This window comes from Andrographis paniculata, unplaced genomic scaffold, assembly GCF_009805555.1.
Source record: "Andrographis paniculata isolate CXL003 unplaced genomic scaffold, ASM980555v1 Contig64END, whole genome shotgun sequence".
NCBI lineage: Eukaryota > Viridiplantae > Streptophyta > Magnoliopsida > Lamiales > Acanthaceae > Andrographis > Andrographis paniculata.
This window is the reverse complement of record NW_026137600.1, coordinates 366,358-393,519: the sequence shown is the minus strand read 5'-3', so window position 1 is coordinate 393,519 and position 27,162 is coordinate 366,358. Positions and strand designations below refer to the sequence as shown.

General features: G+C 32.0%; 5 protein-coding genes across 5 annotated transcripts; 3 read left to right on the top strand and 2 right to left on the bottom strand.

Annotated features, from left to right (window-relative positions):
- Positions 1-987: 987 nt before the first annotated feature.
- Positions 988-4,469, top strand: LOC127261880 (HVA22-like protein a). Its single transcript, XM_051290306.1, has 5 exons — positions 988-1,900; positions 1,985-2,011; positions 2,094-2,216; positions 3,237-3,486; positions 4,236-4,469. Exons 1-5 carry the CDS (start codon positions 1,839-1,841, stop codon positions 4,311-4,313), a joined length of 540 nt encoding a protein of 179 aa, XP_051146263.1. The 5' UTR covers positions 988-1,838; the 3' UTR covers positions 4,314-4,469.
- Positions 4,470-7,601: 3,132 nt separating this feature from the next.
- Positions 7,602-13,011, top strand: LOC127261816 (PH, RCC1 and FYVE domains-containing protein 1-like). The gene is made up of 9 exons (XM_051290221.1): positions 7,602-7,901; positions 7,985-8,071; positions 8,662-8,751; positions 8,838-8,918; positions 8,993-9,157; positions 9,246-11,456; positions 11,888-12,034; positions 12,187-12,473; positions 12,658-13,011. The coding sequence occupies exons 1-9, from the start codon at positions 7,845-7,847 to the stop codon at positions 12,758-12,760; spliced, it is 3,228 nt and encodes a 1,075-aa protein (XP_051146178.1). The 5' UTR covers positions 7,602-7,844; the 3' UTR covers positions 12,761-13,011.
- A 99-nt stretch (positions 13,012-13,110) lies between these two features.
- On the bottom strand, positions 13,111-14,642 carry LOC127261817 (protein GAMETE CELL DEFECTIVE 1, mitochondrial). Its single transcript, XM_051290222.1, has 3 exons — positions 14,061-14,642; positions 13,573-13,759; positions 13,111-13,445 (listed from the first exon to the last, which is right to left on the bottom strand). Exons 1-3 carry the CDS (start codon positions 14,615-14,617, stop codon positions 13,236-13,238), a joined length of 954 nt encoding a protein of 317 aa, XP_051146179.1. The 5' UTR covers positions 14,618-14,642; the 3' UTR covers positions 13,111-13,235.
- Positions 14,643-14,863: 221 nt separating this feature from the next.
- On the top strand, positions 14,864-17,185 carry LOC127261875 (40S ribosomal protein S9-2-like). The gene is made up of 3 exons (XM_051290300.1): positions 14,864-14,972; positions 15,712-16,093; positions 16,772-17,185. Exons 1-3 carry the CDS (start codon positions 14,945-14,947, stop codon positions 16,950-16,952), a joined length of 591 nt encoding a protein of 196 aa, XP_051146257.1. The 5' UTR covers positions 14,864-14,944; the 3' UTR covers positions 16,953-17,185.
- Positions 17,186-22,171: 4,986 nt separating this feature from the next.
- LOC127261827 (F-box/kelch-repeat protein SKIP11-like) lies at positions 22,172-24,765 on the bottom strand. The gene is made up of 2 exons (XM_051290236.1): positions 24,331-24,765; positions 22,172-23,504 (listed from the first exon to the last, which is right to left on the bottom strand). The coding sequence occupies exon 2, from the start codon at positions 23,491-23,493 to the stop codon at positions 22,249-22,251; it is 1,245 nt and encodes a 414-aa protein (XP_051146193.1). The 5' UTR covers positions 23,494-23,504; positions 24,331-24,765; the 3' UTR covers positions 22,172-22,248.
- Positions 24,766-27,162: the final 2,397 nt, after the last annotated feature.

The window sequence follows — 27,162 nt, the reverse complement described above, 5'->3', positions numbered from 1 at the left end:
ATCATTAGAAAAAAATGTGTTAAATAATTTGCAATTTTCTTGTTTTGGTGGTAAACAATAATTTGCAATTTTCTTGTTTTGGTGGTAAACTTTTGAAAGCATATATTTTTGTTAAAGATGTGCAATTTTGTTTGGTTTTGATTTCAAACATATTTAAGCATTATGTACTCTACATATTATTTTTTTTTTCTCACAATACTATATTAAAATTAAAATTAAAATTTCAAATTTCAAATTATACCTTGTTCTATTGTATTCTTAAATTGCTTTTGTTTATGGGTTATTGAAATTGTAAATTTGTATTCATAGTCCAATGCTTTAGCATTAATCATACTGTGGAAAAGTGAGACATAAATTCCCCTGTTAGCTTATATGTTGTGTGTGTACACTTTCGATAGCAAAATTTAGGGGAAAAAGTAGAGTTAACTACATCACTTGTTACAAAGTTAGAATTGTTTATCAACAAAATGGTTGAGTTGGCAGTAGGCACTTGGAAAGAGACAAAAGTTGTGCCCTTTATACAACACAAGAACAATAACATCAAACAATGTGAATCATTCCAAGACTTATCAAACCATGAATTAGTTATTATTTAATTGAAGAAATTTGTTTGGTTTGACTTTGTCAGAATGGTTCAATATATATTTTTACAAAATAATTATGGTTATAGAAAATAATCTAGACATGAGGCAAATATATACTAGAAATCGTATGGAAAAAAAAAATTATTTTACGGGCAAATAAATATGTCTAAGTAAAACTATATTACTTTCATTCTAACTCAAAAATAATTTCTTTTATATTATTTTCGTATGTTCTATTTAAAAATATTAATTTTTTTATTTTAATAAAGTTAATTATATATTAATATCGAAATATTTTTAATTTTTATTTTATTTTAAATATATTTCATCCTACTTATGTAATTTGTTCAATTTTTTTTTTTATTTCAATTCATCATATATAATTTGTCATTTCTTTTGAAAATATAATTATATATTTTAATCACATTTTAAAATTTATAATTTATTATTTAATATTTTAATTAAATTATTTAGTAATCTTAATCTTAATTTATATATTTTTATTATATTATAATTATTTTTAATTGTTTAGGTATTATATAATATCTAAAACAAACTATGTGCCTCAGCTAAAGTGGACAAATTAACTGGAATAGAGGAAGTACCATAGATAATGTCTCCTTCTCATATTTATTCATCATTTTGTTTGAATTTTAAAAATATTAATATTATATTGAAATAAAAAGATTAAACTAACCTTTGTAATAATGACATTTGCATATTGTAAATTAAAGAAATATTTATAATGTTAAATAAATAATACAGCTACTAAAAAAAATATTTTATTACGAGACAGAACTAAAATAAAAATAAGATAACTTATTAAAGACAAAGAGAGTATAATTTTCCTAATCAATAAAAATATTATTATTTTTTAATGTAAGCTTAAATTTTGTTGTTGAGATTTTTTCTTTTTTAAAGAGGAAAAAAAAAGTGTAAAAATAATGAGGTGGGCCATTGGGGAGGAGCGGTAGTCAACATTTCGGTGCTCAGTAAAGATTCCCTCCAAAATTTCTTCCAAATTGAGCTTTTCACACCCTAAAAGATGAAACTTTTCACCAACACGATGATGATTGATGGATGCACATCGATTATCGCAACTCAACTGCACTCCATCATATCATTTTTCTGTTGCAGATCAGAATATATATTTATAAGCAAGAACCAAGTACATTCACAATTACAATCAGAAACCAACAATAAAATTAGATCAAAGAAGAATCTGGAAATCAACCAATTACTACATACTCAATTATGGGAGGATCTGGGGAGAACGTCTTCACTCTGCTCGCCAAGAACATCGATGTTCTTGCCATGTCTGTAATCATTATTATTATTATTCTTAGTTACCATTTCCTTAATACAAATGTTGATTGATTATTACATCGATTTTCTTTCAGGCCGCTCGTCTCCCTCGTCTTCCCTCTGTAAGTCTCCAATTTATCAAAATTTCATCTGCTATATATATATGTATAATATATATATATATATATTTACATATACTTACAGGTACTGTTCAGTGAAGGCCATAGAGACGAAGTCGTTGGCGGACGACCAGCAATGGCTGACCTATTGGGTTCTCTACTCCCTCATAACTCTCTTCGAGCTCACCTTCGCCAAAATCCTCGACTGGTAATCACCAATTCAATCCATTTCTTCATTTCCCCCAAATTCAATCAATTAGGGTTTATGCGTTGGTTGACTGCGTTTGTAAATAAATAAATAATCCCTATCTCAATAAGCTTTTAAATGAAGCTGTAATTTACATTATGTAGTAGGCACTTCTAATTAATCAATAATTGATTTCCTTCATCTCTAGTGAATCAAATTGTTGGTTGATTTTCATTTATAAATAAATAATCCGTATATTAACGGTTTAAACTTTTAGGTGAGATACTCATTTACTTTTCCGAGTCTCATGGGCAGTGTTGGTTTACTCCCTAATATTTAAATAGAGATAAAGATGATACTCTCTCCATTCCGGCTACGGTGTCTCTTTTACTCTAGATACGAAAATTTAAAATTGTATAATTAGTAAATAGTTATGAATGTATTGATAATAATAATTATACTATAATAAATATAATTTTAGATTAAAATTAAAATAACTAATTAATCTAATTAGTATTTAAAAACTTATAAATTTTAAATTTTTTTTGAAAAAAAATAACAAGATAAATGAGATATACTAAAATAAAAAATGAACACACACATGAGACGGAAAAAGTATTAAAATATTTCTTTTTCTTGATGGAGAAGCGAAATATTTTTTACTAGCAGAGCAGAACGCAAGTACTCCCCTTCGTCAGCCAAATTTACTCACATTTTTTTTAGTCTATCTGTTAAATTTACCACATTATTAATTTGGAGTCAACAAATCAATATTTAACTATTATTCTTCATTCAATATTATTTACCACCAATATCATTGTCTTTATTACATTTCTCTTCATTTTTTTTTTTTTTTTAATTTCTAACTTATTTGCCAAAAATATTCTCAACTATTTTTTTACAATTTATCATTTTTTCAATAAAATATATATTTTTTTGTTAATTTTGGTGCTGAATCTAAATGTTCTAATTTTTGCTAATGGATGAGTATTATTTTAATTTTTACTATTTTTTGACGAATGAATGGAACAAATGAATTAGGTTTCCGATATGGTCGTACGCAAAGCTGGTCGGCGTGTGCTGGCTGGTGCTGCCGTACTTCAACGGCGCCGCGTACGTGTACGAGCATTTCGTGCGGCCGTTGTACCGGAATCCGCCACGTCAGGTGAAGCTTTGGTATGTCCCGAGGAAGAAAGACGACGTCTTCAGCAAGCCTGACGATGTCCTCGCTGCCGCCGAGAAGTACATCGAAGAAAACGGTCCCCAAGCTTTCGAGAGGATGATTGCTAAGGTGCGCACACTTAAGTTTAATCGAGTAAATTGCATAAGTATTTTATTATAAACACCTAAAATACTTTATATTTTATTTATTATGCATTTATATATATATATATTATATTAAAATGTGCATAAAATTTATGTAATTTTTTTTTTTTAATACATATATTGGATTGTTAGTAAATAAGTGCCAAATTATGAAGTATTATGTATATAAATTAGGCAAAATATTGTAAATATATATTTTTGAATAAAATAAATAAATAAAAAATTGATCGGAAACTAGTTTATAAAATTTAAGCTATAATTCGTCTTATTTATTTATTTATTTATTTTATTAAAAAACATGATATTTAGAACATTTTGTCTTATTTATTTGTATAATATTTAAGAGTTTAAGTTGCTCGATATTTGAATTGAAACAGTGACTCTGTTAGTCTGAATTGTAATTCTTCAAATATAATAATAAATAATATAAAATACTTTTTACAAAAGTAAAAAGAAAATTCAAATTCTCATTATAAAATGTCAAAAATTAAATATTCAATTTAAAATAATATATTTTATATTTTTTTTACACAATTTGTTGTACCCTACACTAAAATTTAATTCATCTAAAAATTTTGGATGCACAGAGCCAATTTTTTGTACCTATTTTAATATAATCCAAAAAGATTTTATTTAATAAATATGATTATTATGCAATTTACTCAATTTCAATTGGATTAATATATATGATTGTTCCTTCTTCATCTTCTTAAGGCGGACAGAGAAGCAAGAGCAAGGAGAAGCAGCTACACAGTATTTCATGATCTTCATGACTATGACTATCACTATTAACAACTTCTTCTTCTTCTACTTCTTCATTTCAATCTAATTAAATATTAATATGCATTATCTTTGTTTTGTTTCGATTCGACTTAATTATGTGTAATATTTGAATCTTGTTTCGATTCGAGTTTGAAAACCAATTAATGGTTGGAGCTATGAAACGTGCGCGATCTTGTTCGATTATTTTAGTGTTTGTTAAGAGTCTACAGCCATTTTTTTCATATACTAGTTTTTTTTTTTTCATTTTAATTTGTATGTATTTATTTATTTTATTCATCCGCAAAATTTATTTTTATTTTTTTTCTGTTTGTCTAAAAAAATATTTATTTATAATAAATATATTGTAACTATTTACATATTTAAAAAATATTTTTACACTAAATATTACATTTATTTGAAAATATACTGCAACTATTTATATATTTAATTTATAAAAAAATTCCCTCGCTTCATAGTTTATATATATATTTTAAAATATTTTTATTTTATCTTACAGTCAATAATATAATAACAAAGTATACTAATTAAGATGCCAACTAGTAGAGAGTAGTATTTATAATTTTAGGTTAGAGGTGAGTTATAGGGCATTTTTTCTCCCGAGTTTGTTTCTTTTGTTTTGGTTTTAGAAAATGTCATTTGAATTTAGTATTAAAATAATATTTAATAAAATATTTTGAAAAATATATATTTTTTCAGTATATATATACTAAAAATTATAAAATTTAAATAATAAAATTTAAAAGATTTGTATTAAAAAATACTATAGGTGGAAGAGGATCTCCTGGTCCTCCTTTGTTTCTTTTGTATCAACAAGAATATATGTGTATCTATACACATTATTTTGAATTGTATTTTTAATAGTTGTCGTATTTAACTTTTATTTTATTTAAATTTAAATTTAAATTTTTATTTTTATGTTTATCTCAGAATTCTAATTTTATGGAATAATTGGAATTAGAAGAAGAAAATATGTGTTAGTGGACTTAAATAAAACTCTCCAATCCTGAGACGGCATGAAGGATAGTAATCATTTTAAACTATACAATAGTAACACTAGCTGGCATAATATATACTTTTATTTATATATATATATTGATTGTGTTCTTCCCATAAATAAAACAAATGACATTGTTCCCAAAATATTATTTTTTTTCTTTCATTAAAAAAATATGATTAATTTTTTTATAAATGAGAGGAGAAAGTAGTATTTTACACAAATATAATTTAATAAAAGTCAACAATTTAAACAAACAAAATATTATTTGCTATAATATCTTTGCAACCTAACAATAAAATTTTTTACTATAAACACTAAACAAAGAAGTCCAATGTATAGAATTACATTTTTTTTAGTTGACTATAGAAAATTAAAATATTATACTATATATATATATATATATATAGTATTTTAATTACAAGGTTATGCTACTTCTTAGTAGATGTTAAGTAACACAATTAAAATAGTTATCCTATATTTATATGTTATTTTTTTAGTTGGGCATATTGAATTAATATATACTAGTATATTAGTATTTTTAATAAACTTTTTTCTATTCAAAACATTCTTCAATAAATATGTCAATTGTAGTTATATAATGTACTTATTGCATTCATATATATATATATATAAATGAGGCACCAAAATTAATACTCCATCCATCCTAAAAGAGTTGTCTTATTTTTCCATTTTTTTCAGTTCCAAAACAATTGTTTGTGGTCCCCACTTTATAACAAAATTATTCATATTTTTTCAAATTATCCATGATTATTACTCTAATATACTTTTAAAAATTCTTCAAAAAGTAAGAGTATTTTAGTCTTTTATATTATACTTTATATCAATTTTCAATTAAATACTACTCCCTCCGTCCCAAAACTATAGTCTGAATTGTGTTTAACACGAGATTTAAGGAATATTGATATTATATTAGTAGTGGGTGAAAAGTACGGGTAAAAAACCCTTTTGCCCTTGTGAGTGTATTAGTGTAAAAAGTAGTGACAATTATGTAATAATAATGATAAAGTAAGGGTAATTTTATAGTGATATGATTTTTTGTGGAAATAAAACTATTGTTTTATGATAGACAAAAATGGTAAACAAGACTATCATATTGGGACGGACGGAGTATTATTCTTTAATTCTCGTGTCAACTCCTAACAAGACGTCTCTTCTGAGACTGAGGGAATATAATTTTTTATTAGAATAATAAATGAAAATATTTTTTATAACAATTAAAAAAAAGAAAGTTAACATATATATATATGAATGACATAGGAAATACAATTTGAATTTGTGATAAATAATGAGATCAACACTTAAGTTTGCATTATTATATTTTAAGTACGGTAAAAGATAATCTGGTAATGGCAACTCCTCGTTATTTACTATGATTTGTTTTCCTGAGAGTTTAATCGGAGTGTTGCAAATTTTTACGTCATAAAATATAATACTAATTTTTTATATGCAATTATTATAAAGACATAAATTTTATTTATTTATTAATATTATCTGCACTTTTGACCATTAGTGAAGGACCAAAATGAGGCAACAATACAACTAAATTAATTTTTTTTAAAAAAAAAAAAGAAAGAAAAGAAAAGAAAAGAAAATTAAAGCAAAGGCAAGAAAAAGAAACAGAACGGGGGACAAAAGTGGCAACTACTACGTTTATCCAAAATCCCTCTTTGGGACATGAAATGAAATGAAATGCAATTGCTTTTATTATTATTATTTTATTTTTTTAATTTTTTTTAAATAAATAAGAGTACTTTAATTAATTTCAAGAAATAATAAAATAAAAACTACTTTCTTTCAGAGCTTGATAAGTTGTCATGTCATTCATCCCCCTCAAACACAAACGAGACATTTGTCAATTTAATTCATAGAGGAATTTCTTAGAGAGAGATACAGATAGAGAGATAGAGAGAGAGGGGAAACGAAACCACACAGGGTATCACGGATATATATATGTATGCATGCACGTCTGAGATAAACAAAAAACCCTTTTCGATTCCAACAAACACCCAAAATCAGTTTTCTATTCCCAGAAACACACAAATCCCTCACCCAGCATTACGAATACACAAAGGCCCATCCATTGTTCTTGATGCCATTACATTGGCACCCACAAAATTTCTCGATTCCCAATCCAATTTCTTATGAAATTGGGAATTTAGGGTTACCCTAGAGACAGATTTCTTGATTGATTGGTTGATTTTGAGGGGGCTACCAAAGACGTTCTTGAATCCAATCTTCTTGAAAAGGGCATTCTGGATTTTGTGGTTTTCCACAACCATAAAATGGGTTAGGTCAAGAAACTGGATTCTTGATCATCATCATCGATCATTCTTGGAAAAGTAGTTAAGTACACACAAGAAGAAGAGCAAGACTGTAGTTGAGTTGGATTTGTTTCTTGTTTCTTGTTTTTGATTATATGGAGCAAAATCAGAAGAGGAAATCATTAGTAGGTTTTGGTGAATTCAAATGGGTGATGCTTTGATTTTTGGGTGGTTCAATTTGCACCAGCAATGTAAATGTAAATGGCTGATGATATTATGCAGCAGAGGCTTAGTCTCCTCCAAAGAGACATTGAACAGGTAACTAAACTGATTAACTCTTCACTTTCTCTCTCTTCTCTGACTCCTAATTATATTTTGATTTTGATTTTGATTTTTATTAGGCAATTACAGCCCTTAAGAGAGGGGCACACTTGCTGAAGTATGGGAGGAGAGGGAGGCCTAAGTTTTGCCCTTTTCGAATTTCTTCGGTTAGTTAGTTAGTTTTCGAGTTCGAATAATAATGTTGTGATTGATTAGATCATAAGAGTTTAAAATTAAGTGTTCTTGATGATCATTGAATGGAGCCTATTGCTTAGTTTTTTGAGTTCTTGGAACTCAAATGTTACTCTGATTGATTAGATCATTCAAGTGTTCTTGATGATCTTTGAATGGAGCCCAATGTTTTAGTTTTTTTGAGTCCTTGGAACTTGAATATAATTGTGATTGATTAGATGATAAGAGTTTTCAAGTGTTCTTGATGATTTTTGAATGCAGCCCAATGTTTTTAGTTTTTTTTTAGTTCTCGGAGCTCGAATATAGTTGTGATTGATTAGATCATAAAAGTTTTCAAGTGTTCTTGATGGTTTTTCAATGGAGCCCAATGTTTTAGTTCTTTTGAGTTCTTGGAACTCCAATATTGTTGTGATTGATTAGATCATAAAAGTTTTCGAGTGTTCTTGATGATCTTTTAATAGAGCCCAATGTTTAGTGTTTTTTGAGTTCTTGGAACTCAAATATAGCTGTGATTGATTAGATCATAAGAGTTCTCAAGTGTTCTTGATGATCGAAATTCATTTAGGACGAGTCGACATTGATATGGTTCGATGGAAGAGTAGAGAAGCTACTAGAACTTTCTTGCGTCTCCAAGTTAATCCCCGGGCAGAGGACTGTAAGTTTCGCTATCGAATTTCATTCCATCTCAAGATATATCTATTGTTGTCTCCTAAGTTTCTTCCTCGTTCATTCTATGTTCAGGCGACGTTCAAGAGGTACCCTCGACCGGAGAAGGAATACCAATCATTTTCGCTTATATGCGACAATAGATCCTTGGACTTGGTAAGATTTCATCGACTTTAAAAACGCTAATCGCTCATACACTTTTAACTCGGGTGTATATTCGTTCACTACAGATTTGCAAGGACAAGGATGAAGCCGAGGTTTGGTTCACGGGTTTAAAAGCGCTAATCGCTCGAAATAGCGGTAAGAAGCAAAGAAATGAGTCGAAGAGCAAACAAGCATCATCCCCGGGTGGCCATCTCGGCGGTGTTCGAAGGATTCCGTCATCAATGTCATTTGTAAGTTCCCCCGAACTTATACCTCCTGTGTTATCGAAATTCCTTTGGTTTTGACAAACTCGACTCGGTTTTGAATCTGTTTACTCAGTTTTCTCCCGATCGCGGGGACTCCCTAGGATCCGAGAATAGTCTCCGGAGCCGATTGGGCAAAGTGTTCGCCGAGGTTGTGTCGCTTACGGCACCCGCAAAGAATGCTCAACTCTCCGAGTTGATTCCTTCTCTTACCTCTGTCGAGAGCTCGAGCATCCAAGCGTCCGGAGCCGAGGGGTCTAGGGTTAGCCATTTTAGCGCGATGAGTTCATCAAGCCAAAGTTCATGCATCGAGAATTTGGACAACTTAGGCGACGTCTACATATGGGGGGAACGGATGGGAGACGGGACGATGGTCGGAGGTCCGGTTACGGTAGATCGATCGCCGAACGCAAAAGCTACCAACGCGCTATTGCCGAAGCTTATGGAGTCGACCATGGTGCTCGACGTACAAACGATTGTGTGCGGTTGGAGGCACGCGGTTTTGGTATCGAAGCAAGGGGAGTTGTTTAGCTGGGGCGACGAGGGCGGCGGGAGACTCGGGCACGGGATCGTAGCCGACGCTCCGCAACCGAAGCTCGTCGAAGCTCTCAACGGGAAGACTATCGAGGCTGTAGCATGCGGCGCGTATCACACGTGTGCCGTGACGACCTCCGGCGAGGCATACACTTGGGGCGGCGGAGGGTCACTTAACTGCGGTTTGATCGGGCATCGGAGCGATGCGAGCCATTGGATTCCGCAACGGGTTTGTGGCCCGATCGAGGGGTTACATGTGTCGTTTGTCGCGTGCGGGCCGTGGCACACGGCGTTTTTGACATCGACCGGCCGGTTGTTCACATTCGGAGATGGAACGTTCGGCGTGCTCGGACATGGAGATCGTTGTTGCACGAGCGTACCACGGGAAGTGGAAGCTTTGCAAGGATATAGATCGACTCGCGTCGCCTGTGGCACGTGGCACACGGCGGCGTTGGTCGAAATCCCCCACGGATCATCAAGTCCCGGCAATCCGAAGCAGACGCTAGCCGGGAAAGTGTTCACGTGGGGCGATGGGGATAAAGGGCGACTCGGGCACGGCAGCTATGAAAGCAAACTATCACCCGAGTGCGTTTCCGCGTTGATCGATGTCGACTTCTCCCGTGTAGACTGCGGCGACAACTTCACTGTCGCCGTGACTACAACGGGACAAGTCTATACCATGGGAAGCACATGCTCGAAGTCGTCCGATGGAAAGTTTCAAGTTCCATTGTGCATCGACGGTAACATCGCGGATGTGTTCGCAGAAGAAATCTCCTGTGGTTCGCATCATGTCGCAATTTTGACATCGAAAGGCGAAGTTTACACATGGGGCAAGGGCACACACGGGCAACTCGGCCACGGCGACTATGATGATCGGTCCACGCCCACACCCGTTGCCTTCTTTAAGGACAAACAGGTAAAGAGCATTGCCTGCGGCTCGAATTTCATGGCCGCCGTATGTGTTCATAAAGGGATATCCAGCACAGACAACTCTGTCTGCTCGGGATGTCATAGCCCTTTCACGTTCCTACGGAAGCGCCACAATTGTTACAACTGCGGGCTCGTTTTCTGCAATTCATGCAGCTCAAGGAAATCTGTAAAAGCATCGTTAGCACCGAGCAGGAGTAAAGCGTACCGTGTCTGTGATGACTGCTTCACCAAACTACAGAGGTCGGCAGATGCAGCTTCTCTTCCCCGGATTCCGTCTGTTAAAAGTGAAGGCTTGATTTCGAGGTCTCCCGAAGAAAGGGAGAACGGAAGCATATCCGGGATTATCTCCAGGCTGTCATCCGCCGAGTCTTTCAAGTCGGATAAAAGCTCCATATTCAGCATGAAGTTTGATTCGAATGAACACCAAATCTTTCCCCTGCAAGATGGATGCACTCATAGGCGAAGCACGTCTTCACTGTCTCCAGGCAGTCCGTCGGGATCTTTGCAGAATTCTCATCCCACCTCCAAGAGCGTTTCTCTGTCACCATCTCCGGTGCCGGGGAAGAGCCCTTGGAGGTCTACGGCAGCCTCACCGGCTTCACCATCAGTCCAACTTTTCTCATCAGAAAATGTTCTTCCACTTGTCCTTCCCGATGCTAAAAGCTTATCCCGGTCGTTATCTCCAGTGCCCAGGAAGAGCCCATGGAGGTCTGCAACATTGTCTCCATCTTCTCTTCCATTCTTTGCATCAGAACCAACCATTGATGAGTTGAAGAACAGCAACTACAACCTAAGCCTCGAAGTCAAAAGCTTGAGGGCACAGGTACATACATCTAACTTTTTTCATCACCGTTAACATTTGCAAACTTCGTATCATATACTTTTCTTATGTTAAAAATATAAAGAGATGCATTATTTGTTCTACTGTAGGTGTATAGACACAAATCTAAAATCCCAATCATAGAGGGTCGCTACCATTTCAAGAAACGATACCCTACCATTATAAATCCTTTCTTTCGTTAGACTATCATACTGTTGGCAGTAGAATCATGGAAAGTTAAGCTTCAACTGGATACCGAATGCCATTTTCGCTATCTTTTTGTTAGTAACTAAAAAATGATTTCAGAAAGTCAAGCTAAAATAGGATATCCTGATATGATAATTTTGTTGGTAATAACGAAAAAAGAGCATAATTGTCAGCAATCTGAAGCTTATGGTTGCTCATTTTCTGAATATAATTCAACGTGTTGTTAGGTAGAAAAACTTACAAGCAAATCCCGTCATCTTGAGACTGAACTGGAAAGAAAGTTCGAGCAGCTGAAGGCAGCAACATCACAGGCAGCTGAGGAAGCTGAAAAAAACAAAGCTGCAAAAGAAGTGATCAAGTCTCTGGGTACTCAGGTTAGTTTTCGCACTCATTCTAGTCTATACCATAGTGAAATCATCATTTGGCAAATCAGGCATCCATGAATGATATGATTCTATACAATAGCAATCTAATTTATTGCATTCAAGAAGCATTTTAATGAACTGAGGATCCTAATCTGCTACAGCTGAAGGAGATGGCAGAAAGAATGCCATATGAACAACTTACAAGCAGCGATATGGATGTGAACGAGAGAATGATAACAAATAGCTATCCATCTAATAGGTACAATGCAACAGGCACATCCTCTCCCAACAGTGTGTCTAGTGACTCCTCGACTACTTCGTCATTATCTAATGGAACAAGGGCTCAAGCACACAAATCAGAACAGACTCTACAGGACGAGCCTGGAGTGTATGTCACTATTGTCACATTATCAAATGGTGTCAACGAACTACAACGAATTCGTTTCAGGTATAGCATTATTCTTTGTTGAAACAATTGCATCTCAGAAGAAAAAAAAAACATGAATGGCATGAATATATTATAGGATATTTGCCAAATACGAATTCTCTTAACTCTGGAAATAGACAAACTTAGCAATAAGTGAATAAGCTATTGTTGGATTTAACGTGCCGTTTTATATCTTTTGTTACAGTAAGAAACTTTTTACTGAGTCTGAAGCAGAGGAATGGTGGACTGAAAATGGGGCAAAGATATGTCAGCGACACAACGTCAAGCTGCATGATAGTGATTCATGATGGCAACTTATTCTTGGGGATTTTTTCTCCCTTTTAGTGTAGCTGTACATTCTTTCACGGTATAGCCTTGTATCCTAGACTTTGGTGTCTGTCTCAATGTTGGGCAGCTGATAACTGTTTCTCCATTTCAATTTCAATGTCTGTGCATAGTGAGAACTGATAACTTTCTAGTATAGCTCTAACGCTCGGGGAATAGAAATGATAATTCATCGAAGTAGTGCATTTCCTTATTATGCTGATGTCCTTATGAAATGTATATCTACCCTTGCAACTGTGAGTTAATACGAGCATATGACTGTCACGACTAGACAATATTCAAACTAGACAAGGATAAAACTGCATAATGACAGATATAAAAAGTTATGTAGACATGGGTAGGTATACAAAATCTGAATTAAAAAGCAAGTTGGCATATCAAACATCTTCTGTTTCAGCTGTTCACTAATCGCACAAAATTAGAGAAAAACTTGCAATTTCACTGCCCTTTAAAGGAAGATGAGTAAGTGCTACCTAATGGAGGCTTTTCCTCTCTAAAAGGTTGAGTTGATTCATCTGATACACTGGGCAATCTTGAAACACTTCCCTTCCCTTTCCTTGAATTCGGGCCAATTTCCTCTATCATATACTTCCACCCATCAATTGGTCTCCTCCGGCTAAATATGTGTGTTTTTATAAAGCTGGCAATCTGAAATCCAAGAAAAGGGTAGACATCAAATGGAAAGGAAAAGCAAAAACACCGAAGAAACAGCACTAGCACAGGCGTAAACAGCATAAATTTGAATGGTTAGAATGGTGCTCAAAGTATACAAAACCTGGAATTTGTTGAAAGCCATTCGACGTTCGAATTCTTGAACTAAGATGTCTTCTTCTTTCCTTGTCATGTCCCATACATTCCCATCTGGTGTTTTCGATGTTGTTTCCCAGCCATCAGGTTTGTTTTTGAAGTCAGAGTTAGTAATCTTGGATTCCCCCAAATCTTCGTTTGGAGAATCAAATATCCTAAATTAATAACCACAAAATGTCTTTGTTCAGAATTATAGGAACTTTTCCACAATGAGCATTCAGCAAAATTCTAAACTGTGTATACGACTCAATATCATATCTGGCACAAAACCCTAACCCAACCCTAGAAGCAGTTAAAATTTGGGGATTTCTTCAATAATCAGCATTTTATTCATCAAATGAAGGAATCATACGTCAATTGAACAAATTGGTTACTGAAATGGAACAAACGATTCAAAATCTGGCAGAAATGAAGCAATTTGAAAAGGCAAATGTAGATTGAGGAAGAAACACATACTCAGCAGCGCTATCGAGCAATTTCTCAATATCATCACCACCTGAAACAGAGTTCCCCAATTTAGCCTCCTCCATTTTCTCGATCTCCTTCGCCCAGAGCCCCGCGTGAATTTTCTGCTTCGTCAGTCTATAATCTCTCTTGATATTCTCCAAGCTGTAAAGCGATGAAGTTGAAGATGTCGACGCCCCTACACTTTTGTCAGCCTCCCTTTTCACCGATTTCCCCCTCCTCTCATCCCAGTTCTCATTCATGTCCGCTACAAAAGCCTGAGTCTCGGCGTCCAACTCCTCCGACGCAGAGGAGAGTGTGTCTTTAGGATTCCGGTCGGTGGAGGGGAGTGAGAAGGCGACATCGGACTCCCATGGAGCACGATGAGATTTTCCAGACAGATCATCCGGGAGCCACGCCGTTTCCCATGCGTCGTTCCACTCATCCTCTCCAGTTTTTCCGTTTCTGTCGCTTCGATTAGTCGACAAACAACGGATAGCGGCCGCCGCCGGCGTTAGGTTCCGCCGAGGGTTTCCGACGACTGAGCTCAGCTTGTACAGTAGCTTCATGATTTCCACCCCAACTAATTTCCTTTTTTTTGTAATACATTATTTAAAATTAATTTTATAGCATTTTAATTTACATATTTAACCCCAACACTAATTAAGCAGTATTTATTAAACATTTTACATTTCTGTCTGAATTACCCTTGTTGAAATGTTGGGCCGGTTAATGGGCCAACAGCGAAACATGAATCTCAGGCCCATTAGGGTTTTTGCCTGAAAATTGGAGTATATAAAGCGCTTTACATCAATCGGCATTCGAAACCCTAGGCTATTGTCTCTCTGCTACCATCAGCTGCAGATCGGGGCTGACGACGCAGGCAGTGAAGAACCATGGTTCACGTCTCGTTTTATCGTAACTGTAAGTATTCGTAGCTTATACGCTGCGTTACAATGGATATATGCATTTCTTTGAGGTATTTTTGTGCCTGATCAATTTGTGTATTTTTTTGTTTACGATTCATTTATGTTTTTGGAACGCTTGATCGGTGAATCGGAAGGAAATTGTGTTTTATTTCTTGAAAAATGGTGTCTTGTTCTTTGTAAATTCCGAGTGATCTTTTGTCGGCACTTCGCAGAAGCACAGTTGTTTCTCCCCTAATGAGATTTGAATTCCAGTCAAGGTTTTTTCTTTGTTCACCTGCATTTGAAGATTATAGATTTGGAAGAATTAACAATCTATTGTCTGCTTTTGTATTAAATCTGTGGCCCAGCCAATTGATGCCTAATCGAGAGTTAACAGTTTAGTGTCTGGTCTTGTTTTTATTGTACATTTTTCTTTGGATTTTTTAGTTTGATTTAGTTTGTTCAAAGGAATAGAATGCAATGGAATAACTTATTATTATGCTGTCATATCATAGTTGTGGTTGTGTATATGGATTCAGAACAGCATATTTCCTATAAATATAATTAGTACTGTTTGCAAGGAATTGATTATGTGACAAAAGATTTTTGATCAATTAGGGCATGGGATAAGAGCAATGAATTTTTTTTTTTCCAATTTGGTTTATGTATTTGAGCTACTAAGTATGCTAAACAAGATTAACAAGCTGCCTATTAATACTTTATTTTAAACTAGAATTATTGTGTGCTGATAACAGATGGGAAGACATTTAAGAAGCCACGTCGTCCCTATGAGAAGGAACGACTGGATGCTGAGCTGAAACTTGTTGGAGAATACGGTCTCAGGTGCAAGAGGGAGTTGTGGAGAGTGCAATATGTACTGAGCCGCATTAGGAACAATGCAAGAAATCTTTTGACTCTTGATGAGAAAGACCCCAAACGTCTTTTTGAGGGCGAGGCACTTCTGAGGAGGATGAATAGGTACGGATTACTGGATGAGAGCCAGAACAAGCTGGATTATGTGTTGGCTCTCACTGTCGAGAACTTCCTTGAGCGCCGCCTCCAAACCCTTGTGTTTAAGGCTGGTATGGCCAAGTCCATCCACCATGCTAGAGTGCTTATTAGGCAAAGGCATATCAGGTAACATGCCATTATTGGCCATTGTCAACATGAAAACTGCATATATACATTGTTCTTTTTTTTGCTTTTGTTTCACTTATTTTTATGCATTACTATTGATAATTATCATTCTGTTGGTTAAATTTAGGGGAAATAGCTGTAATTGATTTTTTCCATTTCAATTTAGAGGTTTATCCAAGATAGGTTGATAGAACATATAGGGTGTGTTTGTTTGGAGGTCTGGATTTTGAATTGGGATTTCAATAGTATAAAGTTTTGAATTTGAGTAGTTGTATGATGTGATACAAATAAGGGTTGATGTGATGTTTTGAATGCAAAATTAATTTTTCGTATAATATATAAAATGAAAATTAGGTAGTTGATTTGATGTTTGTGGAAGTTAAAATTTTGACGAATAGTAGAAATTATTGAAAATACTCCAAACAAACACACCCATAGAATGTGATGCAGATGTTGGTTAGTTTCCATCAGCTTATGCTGTTCTTGCTTACTATTGTTTTCCCTAGTGTTTTAGTGTATAATTGAATAAATTTACTGTAGATCTGAATTTATCATATAAAATCTGCACATGTACACTATATATATATTTAGATAAATGGTGTAAACAAAACTATCTGATCTGTTTCGAAGGAACAAGAATCAAAATTGTATTCATAAATCATTTGTGTTCTTAATCAGGGTTGGAAGACAGGTTGTGAATGTGCCCTCCTTCCTGGTGCGGGTCGACTCCCAAAAGCACATTGACTTCTCTCTCACAAGCCCATTTGGCGGTGGTCGTCCTGGCAGAGTGAAGAGAAGAAACCAGAAGGCTGCTGCAAAGAAGGCTGCTGGAGGTGACGATGAGGATGATGAAGAGTAGATCTAAAATTTACTAGAAGACGATGCCCCTGGTAAGTCGTTGAGAGAGACGCTTCTATCTAGTGATATGTTTGGTTTGAAGGTCCTTTTTGTGTTTAAGCTATTTGGAATTAGAGCTTACCTAAATCTTTGGCATGTTTATCGAACCTTTGGTGTTATTTTATGGCTTTGGACATCTATGTATTGAACTGAAATTTTGGATCTTGTTATTTACAGGCAATCTGTTTTAATTTATATGCTAAATGATCTTATGGATTATATAATTTTGAGCCTTTTCTATGGACGATAGAGTTTTATGAATAGTTTTGTATTTTTATTATTACTATCTTATTTTATTATTATTTCTATATAAATTGTCTTTTGAGAAATAGTGTATTTTTATTAGGAAAATGTGGGTAAGTTTCTTTTCATTTGGGAATAATGTTAATGTTTAAAACAATTGTGTAATATTTGTTTCATTGAAATGTTTTATTTGAAAAAGAATGTATTTTTATTATATATATATATATATATATAAAAGAATGGAAAGAAAACACCCAAAATAATTAAAAATGAAAATTGTTATATGAGTATCATAAAACTTCTCATCCATAAAAATCCTTTAGCACATATTCTTTGGGTTAAGTTCCCATCTCAAAATTATACATCTTTGTAGACCCGAAAACAAAAAAATTTACATCCGAACAAGATATATATAAAAATGGAAGACAATAAACATTTAAGAATTAAAATCAATTATTACATGCACAAATAAATACTAAAAGATACAAGAAAAATGAATAAACAACATAAAATCCAACACTTGTCATAAATGTATAGTTTATATAAAGTCAGATAATTTACACAATTAGATCTTCCAAACTCAAATCAAACAAGTGATTAGTTACATGTATATGTTAATAGAGAAATTTTTGGATTCGATACCAAAATCAAATTTTAATTTTAATATGACATTAGAGCATATATATATATATAATAATAGTTGAGGATTTTTTTTTTTTTTTTTTAGTAATGTGGGAACCCGCAACCGCTACTTGAAAGTGCACATCGGGTAAACTCCGATCGAATTTAATACCCTGCAAATCAGACCCAACGAAAAAGTCACACTAGGCGAACTATGCGTGACAAATGATTTGAGACGTCAGGGGTTTGAGGATCTCTTATTTTCCCCTTTTCTGCATATTGTTGTGCCACGAGCTCAATTTCAATATTAATGTTTTTTTTTTTCCATTATTGGCTTAGAAATTAAATGTGTACCTTTTTGCTTACCAAGGAATAATTTATTATTATTATTATTTTATTTTTTTTATGACGCAGGACTAATTATTTATTTTATTTTATTGTTAAATTGTTTATTATATGTGTACGGTTAAAAAAAAATTCTTTATTTTAATCTTTCTATGGTATTTGTATGGGCTCCGCCAACTAAGGTATTGGATTATGTTTTATTTTTTGTTGTAAGATTGATGTGGGTCATCTCATCCACACCAAATTTTTATTATCAGAATTTATATTGACTTTTATCAAAGACAAAAGGTGATAAAGTAAACACATAGGTGTGAGTAAAATATGTGAAGATCTTATTAGAATCAAATTGAAATTTAAAATTTGATTCGAATTTTCGGATTGATCCAGATTAATTTTTTTCTTTATGTTGAATTTTTAGATACCGATATAATGAAAATCCCAACTAATCCAAAGTCCAAAATACAATATATATGTTAATATATGTTATTATATATATATTTCATATTTTGATAAAAGTATGATATTTAATAAAAATGTAAAACTCAATTATATCTTGACATTGTTTTATCTAGTATTTGATAATTTAATAAAAAGTATAGATAGAAATAAAATTATCAAAAATTTGAATTTTAGGGTTTGTTTCTCCAACAAAATTTTTCAAATACATTTTCAAAAAAAATAAATAATATACTACACCTGTTTATATCACACAATTCTCTGTACCTCAAATAAAAAAATTTTGAAACCAAAACACAAAACACACACCCATTGCAATTTGGAATTTTATAGTTTGGATTTTTTAATTCGGATTTTGAAGTATCAGATTTTTTATTTTCGGTTCGGTTCAAATTTCATAACTCGAATTTCGGATTTCAAATTTTAGACAATTCAGTTCGATTCTGATTATTTTTTCAAAAATTTTAAATTTTCTAATCGCTTCGAAAATGATAAATTAATTCGATCTGAAAATTGGAATGCTTATCCTTACATGCACATTAAAGTTTGTCATAGAAAACTTCAGCACACATTTAAACAAAATATTTCAATGTAACTTTTCTTATTTATTTATTTATTTATAAAAAAAGGACTTACTTATACATAAAAAAAAATAAAAAAAAAAAAAATAATAAATAAATAAATAAATAAATAAAAATACACACACATTGTCTCAACCTCCAACTTCCCACCTATGCAATAATGTAGTCAAATAGAACTTACAATTCAAAAGCAAAACGGTCTATACAACAAACAATTCAATTCATTCGATGCAACCACTTAAATGAAATGAATGCATATAAATATATATATATATATATATATATATGAAATAGTAAAACAAATAGGCGTTACGGTTTTTGGTTAACGGTTGAATTTTTTTAAAATTTAAAATACATATTTAAATATTTTGATAAAATATATACAATGTAAATGTTTCTGTATTTTGTAGAAAGCAAAGTTTTATACTTCTCTTACCCTTCAAATCTATATTCATTCTTATTTTTTAGTTGCCATAAAAATATTTTTATTTCTTAGTAGAAATTATTTTTAGTCTCATTCAATATCACAATTATCAATTTTGGTCAAATTCAAAATTTTTTATCAATTTTAGTTTCATTCAAATGAAAATTTATTAATTTTAGTTCAAAAATAGTTGACTGAGATTTAACATGACTCAGAAGGGTGACTGAGCGTCAACACGGCCTCGTTTATTATCCAGTACTTCCGAACACTATCGTGTTTCTGCCCGTATTCTGAACATAGCCATGTTCTTACCCATGTTAATCACCTTGTTCTCAACACACAACCATTTTTAGGCCATGTTCATGACCATATTGTAGTCATATTGTAGGTCATATTTATTACTCTATCTATCCCAAAACTATAGTCTTAATTGGGTTGGACACGAAATTAATGAATATTGATATTATATTGGTAGTTGATAAAAAGTATGGATAAAAAAATTTTTTGCCCTTATGAGTGAGTGTATTAGTGTAAAAAATAGTGGCAATTGTGTAATAAAAATGAAAAAGTAGGGGCGGTTTTATGGTGATATGATTATTTATGGAAATAAGACTATTGTTTTGGGACGGACAAAAATAGTAAACAAGACTATTGTATTGGGACCGAGGGAGTATTATTTTTATTTTTTTTGTTAAAATTATTTAAGATATATATTTATAATTCAACAAAAATATTTTTTTACAATTATTTCATAATATAAAAAATAATTATTTTTTAATATTTTAAAAAAATAATTGCAAACAAAAAGTATAAAAATAATACTCCCTCCGTCCCGAGTGCAAGGTTGTAGTTTACTTTTTGCACGTAGATTTTTGAATATTAGTATTATAATAAGTTACAGTGAAAAAAGATAAAAATGCCCTACTAGTATTATGTAATATAAAAGTAATGATATTTATGTAATATATTGTAAATTGAAAAAATATTTATTATGTTAGGTAGGTAGTACAATTACTAAATTAGGAAATGATAACCTTGTTTTGGGACGGACGAAAATAAAAAATAACAATTTTTCAATGGGACGGAGGGAGTAATATATTAATATATATTTTTAATAATAATAATTATTAAAAATATATTTAAAAATCTATAGTAAAAATTTCAAATTATTATTTAAATTAATTATTTTTATAAATTATAAATTAAATTTTATTTTTAAAAAATAAAAATAAAAGAATAGCAGTATCAATTTAAATTCAACTACTAACCGATTCGCACTAATATTAATACTGACGAGCGCGCAGGGGAGCAGAGGATCTTAAATCAGGAATATTAAGACACGTGTAAAACATGCGTGGATGACCTGGCATTGGGACATGTGCAAAGTCCGGTACACTTTCAGCTGCATTGAATTCAACGTACACAAAACGGGTGAAAATACAGTGTGTCAGAACTTACCCCTAATTGTCTATAAATGAAAAATAAAATAAATAAATAAAATAAAATAAATTTGAAACTGTTTATAATTTCTGACACAACATTGAAAATGAAAAAAATCGTTCAACTGTGAAAGGAATACATCACAAGAAACAAAATTGCAACAATCATATAACGTCACCATCGAAACGCAGCGTTTCACTCCACATATGAAGTATCGAAACATTTTCTGCATAACCCCCTTTAAATAAATTAAATTTAATATATATATATATATTACTGCTCAAATAAAAGCAGATGTTACTATGTTGAATTATGTATAAAAAAAAATACACAAATAATAATAATTTTAATTAATACGACACATGTTATATTAATTGGAATGACAATTCATACTTATAGATGTATTGTATCCACATATATTATTAATTTATATTCCCGAATGTTGAATTATAAAATTCAGTACAAAAAATTGTATCCACAAATCAAATAAAACAAATAAACAAAAATTATCCATCGTACAAATAATTACCAACATTAAAGGAGAACATCAAAATATATATGTGTGGCAAAAAAATCACTATTTTCTATATCCAAAGACAGAGAGATTTTCTTTCTTACAATGTGGACTCTAATCGCAAAAACTAACATGTCATGTCTTATAAACCGACATTTATCGTCATTTCGAACCCAAAACTAGTCGGATGAAGTAGATAATTTTCGTAAAAAGAAATGTAAGCCGGCCTTTGTGTCCACATTGAAATGGGCCGGAAACCACGATCTTTATATATATATATATATATATCATAAATTCATACATATTGTTCGGTATACAATTCAATCCATATTTCGAAATTCAACTACAAGCGATAAATTTAATTACAATAACGTAACATTAATCAATAATCTGAACAAGCCAAAAATATTTACATAATTATGGGGCACACATGGTTCATAATAAGTTCATTATTGTATATACTTAATTGAAATTTTGAACTAAATCAAGAATTTTACAAACTCAATCAAAACATAAATCTAAATAACTTATTATCTAATGTTAATCAAACTCGAGTTTATTATAATTATATCCATTAATTTTTATTTTTATTTTTTTGATTGAAATTAAAAAATAAATATCTATTACATCTCATTCAACATCCCATAATAGCACAATTGTAGACGAAACTCGCCGAACGTTTGCTACCCAAAAGCTCCCATTGTGGGGGGCCATCATTGGTTGGGACCCACCCATTCACTTCGATAAATCCCACGCCCGCACTGCGGGGCCCACCGATCACGACAAGACGGTCCCCACATCCCCGAAAAGCTAAACCCCATCCCAGCATAGAATCGGCTCGCTCCGGTAATCCTCCGACAGTTATCCAATCCCGACTGGTCTTAACATACTTTCTTACAACCATGTCAGCATAATCCGCAGCATACAATTCATTACCCACGACCGCAAGTAACGGCGGCGCCTCCGATGTTGGCGGCGGCGCCTCATTTTCCCTCGTGGCGCGAATAAAAACAGGAGACATGTTTGGAATCACTGTCCAAATCCCAGTGGTCAAATCATACTCTTCTCCGCAAGTTAGTAGTTCTTTTGAATCAGACCCTCCAATTCCCCCGATAACATAAAATTTCCCATCCATGAAAATCCCGGAGCACATTTTCCTCGGCTTATTCATGTTTGGGAGCATCGTCCATGAACCCGTCTCGGAATTATACATTTCCGCGGAGGTTAGGACATTGCCATAGGCGTCGCACCCGCCTGCTAATATCGCGATCTCGCCAAGGCTCGCGGATCCAAACAAACACCTCGGATGATTCATTACCATTCCTGTTGTCCAAACATTTGTCAGCAAACTGTATCGGTAAATCATGTGTGAAATCAGACCTCTTCCGAAAACTAGAAGCTCTGTCCCGACGGCTAGCGACTCTTTATCTGCGAAAATGAAGCAATCATTAGGATCCATCGTCGGTAAGCGCATCCAACGGCGGCGATCCGGGTCGAAGGCTTCCCATTCGAATAGGTGGCAAGAAAAGTATATCCAATGCTCGACGAACCCATTTTGGCGGCGCAATTTGTAAATATCGCCGCTTTTGATAAGCGAGTGAAAACTACTGTTCAGACATGCGACTCGGCCGTAATCCGCCCTGGAGCATCGGATAAGACTGCTGATTGAGTTGTCGCGGCCTATGGCGGGAATTAGTAAATCCAAATTGTAATAATAATCTTCGTTTGATTGCTTTGCCATCTTTTTGGCGCCGTCATTCTCTTCCTCTTCGTTTGATTCTTCGATCGGTCTCTTTCCTTTTTTATTGTCATCTGCATTTAGATGCTCTTTTGAATTCCAATTGTCTCTTGAAACCATAGGAGATTGATGTTCCAACATATCTTCAAACACTGCATTTGAATCCAAAATCAAAAATTAAAATTATTTAGAATTGTATTACATCAAGCCATGTAAATGTGAAATTTAACAAGTATTTAAGAACCAAAATCTAAAAAAAAAAAAAAGGACATATATACAATAACAAAAAACACAAATACAACCAAACCACAATATATATATATATTTCATATTTAATTAATAAGGTTCGAAAAATTCCGAATCCATTTAAAGGTTTTGAAAGTATCTATAAAACAAAACTCTATCGCCGTCAAATGCCACCAACCACTACCACAAGTGAAAATAGCTTCGGAATCAATTCGAATACCACAAAAAAATATATATAAATATGTAAAACAAAGACTTTAATCTATTTTGTCTCAAAAAATTCCGACACTCCATCCCCAACAACTAGTGGCGGCGGTGGCCAAAAAAGGTCCCGAGTCGCCGGAACTCTTTTTCAGCAACACTTTGATTTCTAATATATTCTTTAACAAGTAAAAATTAATAATCGCTTCAAAATTATTTTTTTTTAAAAAAAAAAAGGCCTCAAAACTTCCAAGACAATAAAAAAATATGAACTCACACATCTATAATTTTGCCATTTCAATTTCAGATTCAATCTCAAAATTTTCAAGACCACTGAAACAACAGCAAATTTTATTTCCGAGTGTGCCTTTCAAATACAAATTCCAAAACAAATGTCTCAAAATTATTTCAAATTCCAAAACAAATATTCGGAATCAAAAACCAAATTTCTAATAGTGAATACAATCAATAAAAAAAAAAAAATAACAATAACAACAACAAAAACAAAAATATGGCCAAATGCACACTCACATCACATCCAAGTGAAACCGCCAACGCTTTAGTCCCGATATTGAAATCCGCCAATCCTTTTATAGAGCTGTATTTGCATGTATTCAAAATCACCGCCTGCCTTCCTCTAACTCCGTTATTTGTGTCAGTAACTCGTTTTCTCTCTCTACCCCTCTCTCTCTCTCTCTAGATATATATATACATATTATATATATTATTTATTTTCCAATTTTGCCTATTTTTTAATATACTAGTAATAATATTTTACTTTATAGGATTAGATTTTATTATATTTTAAATAGATTAATAAAATGTGTTCTAAATATTTAGGTATTACACAGCTGTCAATTTCTATTCATGTTTCTTTTCTATTCTTGACCTGAATATATTATACATGCATTTCTCTGCTTATAATTTATAATTTAGTATATATTTATGTACAAATGTGTAGTGGTTTATTCGATTAATTATATTGCGGAATTGATTTATTATTATTATTATTATTATTTTTCTTATATATATATACATGTACTGTGCAACAACTGCCTACTACTTATTTAATGTGTATATTACGTATATATATTATAAATTTAAAAATAATATTTTTTTTTTGAATATATTCGTAATATTACATCATTTTGGTAATATTACATTTTTTAATATTTTATGTGGGGCCCGCTTACAGGGGAGAGAGTGGGGCCACCAAACACCAGCAACAGTCGGTGGTGACACGTACGCCTGCATTTGACACGTGGACTTGAATTTCTCGACGTTTCATATAGGGACCGAATTACAAATATGCTTAATTATGAGGGGAAGACTGAAAATATTCAGAATTACTAACAATGCTGCAGTTTAAAAATAAAATAAATATTCACTCCGTCACAATCTATTTATAAATTTATTTTTTGAAACGGCCCAAAATTTTATTTATCTCTATTTGCGTAAATATTTTTACACACTTTGGTATTATTTATAAATAATAACATATTAACCGTTATCTAATAAAATATTAAATTAAATACTTATTTATTTATTATTTTTTGAAAAAAAAATTAAAATTTCGATGACGGAGCCTTTATAATTTTTTTACACATTTTTTTTTAATATCACATATAAAGTAAATATAAAAATACAAATCATTATCAAAATTAGGGGTTTATTTTTTTATCATTTCAAATCTAAATAACTCTATTCACTATGGAATCATTTTCAATAAAAATATAATTTTTTTTTCTATAGATAGCACATTAAAATATTATTTTAAAAAAAATTTAAATTAATATTTCATTTCAAATCAATTTTAAATTACAACCAAACAAACATAGTATTTTAAAAAATTGTACTCAACGTAAAACAAACAAAAATTTTAACGGACATTGCTTCGTAGATTATTATAAATCTAAATGAATCCAAACAAAAACTTTGAAACTTTTATGAATTTCAAATCTATCAATTTAAAATCGTCTCTCGAATTCAAATTCTCCCTTTCAAACACACCAAGGAAAATTCTTAAATAAAAATAACACATTGAAAATTATATGTTTGGAGAAAATTCTTCGTCGATAAATCTCGAATGAAAATTGAATGCGGCATTTTTGTACATTCATTTTAAATTTGTAGCTACACTCATTTCATTTCTTGTGTTCTACACTTATAATTACGTTATAGTTTAAAATTAAGAATCTAAAAAACATTAATCTTGTGATACAAGCGCGCAAAAAAAAAAAAAAAAAAAAAACTCTAAAATGGTAGTCGATAAACAAATAAAAAATAAAAAATTATAGCATCAGAAATGAAGATCCGGTTCAAAAAGACATACCTACCCTCGAGGTGTTTCCGGCGAATAGCTTCTTACAAGCCTCGAATCGCTTCTTACAAGCCTCCGAGCTCTCTTGCAAGAATTCTTGGCGGAGAAGAAATTGATGAGGCGAGAGAAAAAATAAAGTTGGGAACGGATGAAGTTTTAATTAAGGTCCGACTGGAGACAAAGACGAGGGAATCTCGCAACGACTGTCCAATCAATTTCGAAGGTAGACTGCAATGAGTGTAAGTAGATTATGACGGTTAAGGCTGAACTGGCTTTATGCGCGATACGAATATCGAGTTGAGTCAGCTTTACAATTACACAAATTCTGATATTTTCTTAAATTCTACTAAAAGAAGTATATATTTACATTCAAATTATAAAATTTGAATTTGTACATTCACATATATATATATATACATAGATACATATCATTTTGTAAATATTCTAATTAATGTACATGGAAAAAAGAAAAAAAAAAAATAAATCAACTACTAAATTTAATGTGCTTGAGTCTATACTACAATTTTTAAAATTTATAATATATGTTTAAGTAGTATATTTTTTTTTTCAAGTTTTATTAAATATTATTTTATATCTTTATTTTTTATTTGAAATATTTTATAAATTATATTTTTTATTTTAAAATATTACTTCCAACATATGTACATACATCTTCTATTTATAAAATTAAAATGTTATATTGTTGTTATTTTTTTATGATAGAAATAGTAGTAATATGTTTTGAAGATATGGGAATTTTATAAATAACAATCAGGCAAATATTTCTATATATAATAATACAATATTTTTATGATAATAAATATTATACTATATTGGCTTTATATAGGCAATTGGATTAGATGAACTCTAATAATAATAATAATAATAATAATAATAATAATAATAATAATAATAATAATATATTCGTATTCTAATAAGATTTGACTTTGCAACTTTATACTTCATTCCTCCTTTTTCCCTCTTTCTATCATTTTCCTATTGCTCTTTTTATTTTTATTTTATTTTTTATTACACGATATTTA

Excerpts from the sequence above, each read along its gene's own strand:
- LOC127261880 (XM_051290306.1), top strand. The coding sequence starts at position 1,839 with ATGGGAGGATCTGGGGAGAACGTCTTCACTCTGCTCGCCAAGAACATC. Across the intron at positions 1,901-1,984 it reads AACATCGATGTTCTTGCCAT|GCCGCTCGTCTCCCTCGTCT; the intron begins GTCTGTAATCAT and ends ATTTTCTTTCAG. Across the intron at positions 2,217-3,236 it reads TTCGCCAAAATCCTCGACTG|GTTTCCGATATGGTCGTACG; the intron begins GTAATCACCAAT and ends CAAATGAATTAG.
- LOC127261816 (XM_051290221.1), top strand. The coding sequence starts at position 7,845 with ATGGCTGATGATATTATGCAGCAGAGGCTTAGTCTCCTCCAAAGAGAC. Across the intron at positions 8,072-8,661 it reads GCCCTTTTCGAATTTCTTCG|GACGAGTCGACATTGATATG; the intron begins GTTAGTTAGTTA and ends AAATTCATTTAG. Across the intron at positions 8,919-8,992 it reads ACAATAGATCCTTGGACTTG|ATTTGCAAGGACAAGGATGA; the intron begins GTAAGATTTCAT and ends CGTTCACTACAG.
- LOC127261817 (XM_051290222.1), bottom strand. The coding sequence starts at position 14,617 with ATGAAGCTACTGTACAAGCTGAGCTCAGTCGTCGGAAACCCTCGGCGG. Across the intron at positions 13,760-14,060 it reads TTGCTCGATAGCGCTGCTGA|GATATTTGATTCTCCAAACG; the intron begins GTATGTGTTTCT and ends TTATTAATTTAG. Across the intron at positions 13,446-13,572 it reads TGGCTTTCAACAAATTCCAG|ATTGCCAGCTTTATAAAAAC; the intron begins GTTTTGTATACT and ends CTTGGATTTCAG.
- LOC127261875 (XM_051290300.1), top strand. The coding sequence starts at position 14,945 with ATGGTTCACGTCTCGTTTTATCGTAACT. Across the intron at positions 14,973-15,711 it reads CGTCTCGTTTTATCGTAACT|ATGGGAAGACATTTAAGAAG; the intron begins GTAAGTATTCGT and ends TGCTGATAACAG. Across the intron at positions 16,094-16,771 it reads ATTAGGCAAAGGCATATCAG|GGTTGGAAGACAGGTTGTGA; the intron begins GTAACATGCCAT and ends GTTCTTAATCAG.
- LOC127261827 (XM_051290236.1), bottom strand. The coding sequence starts at position 23,493 with ATGTTGGAACATCAATCTCCTATGGTTTCAAGAGACAATTGGAATTCA.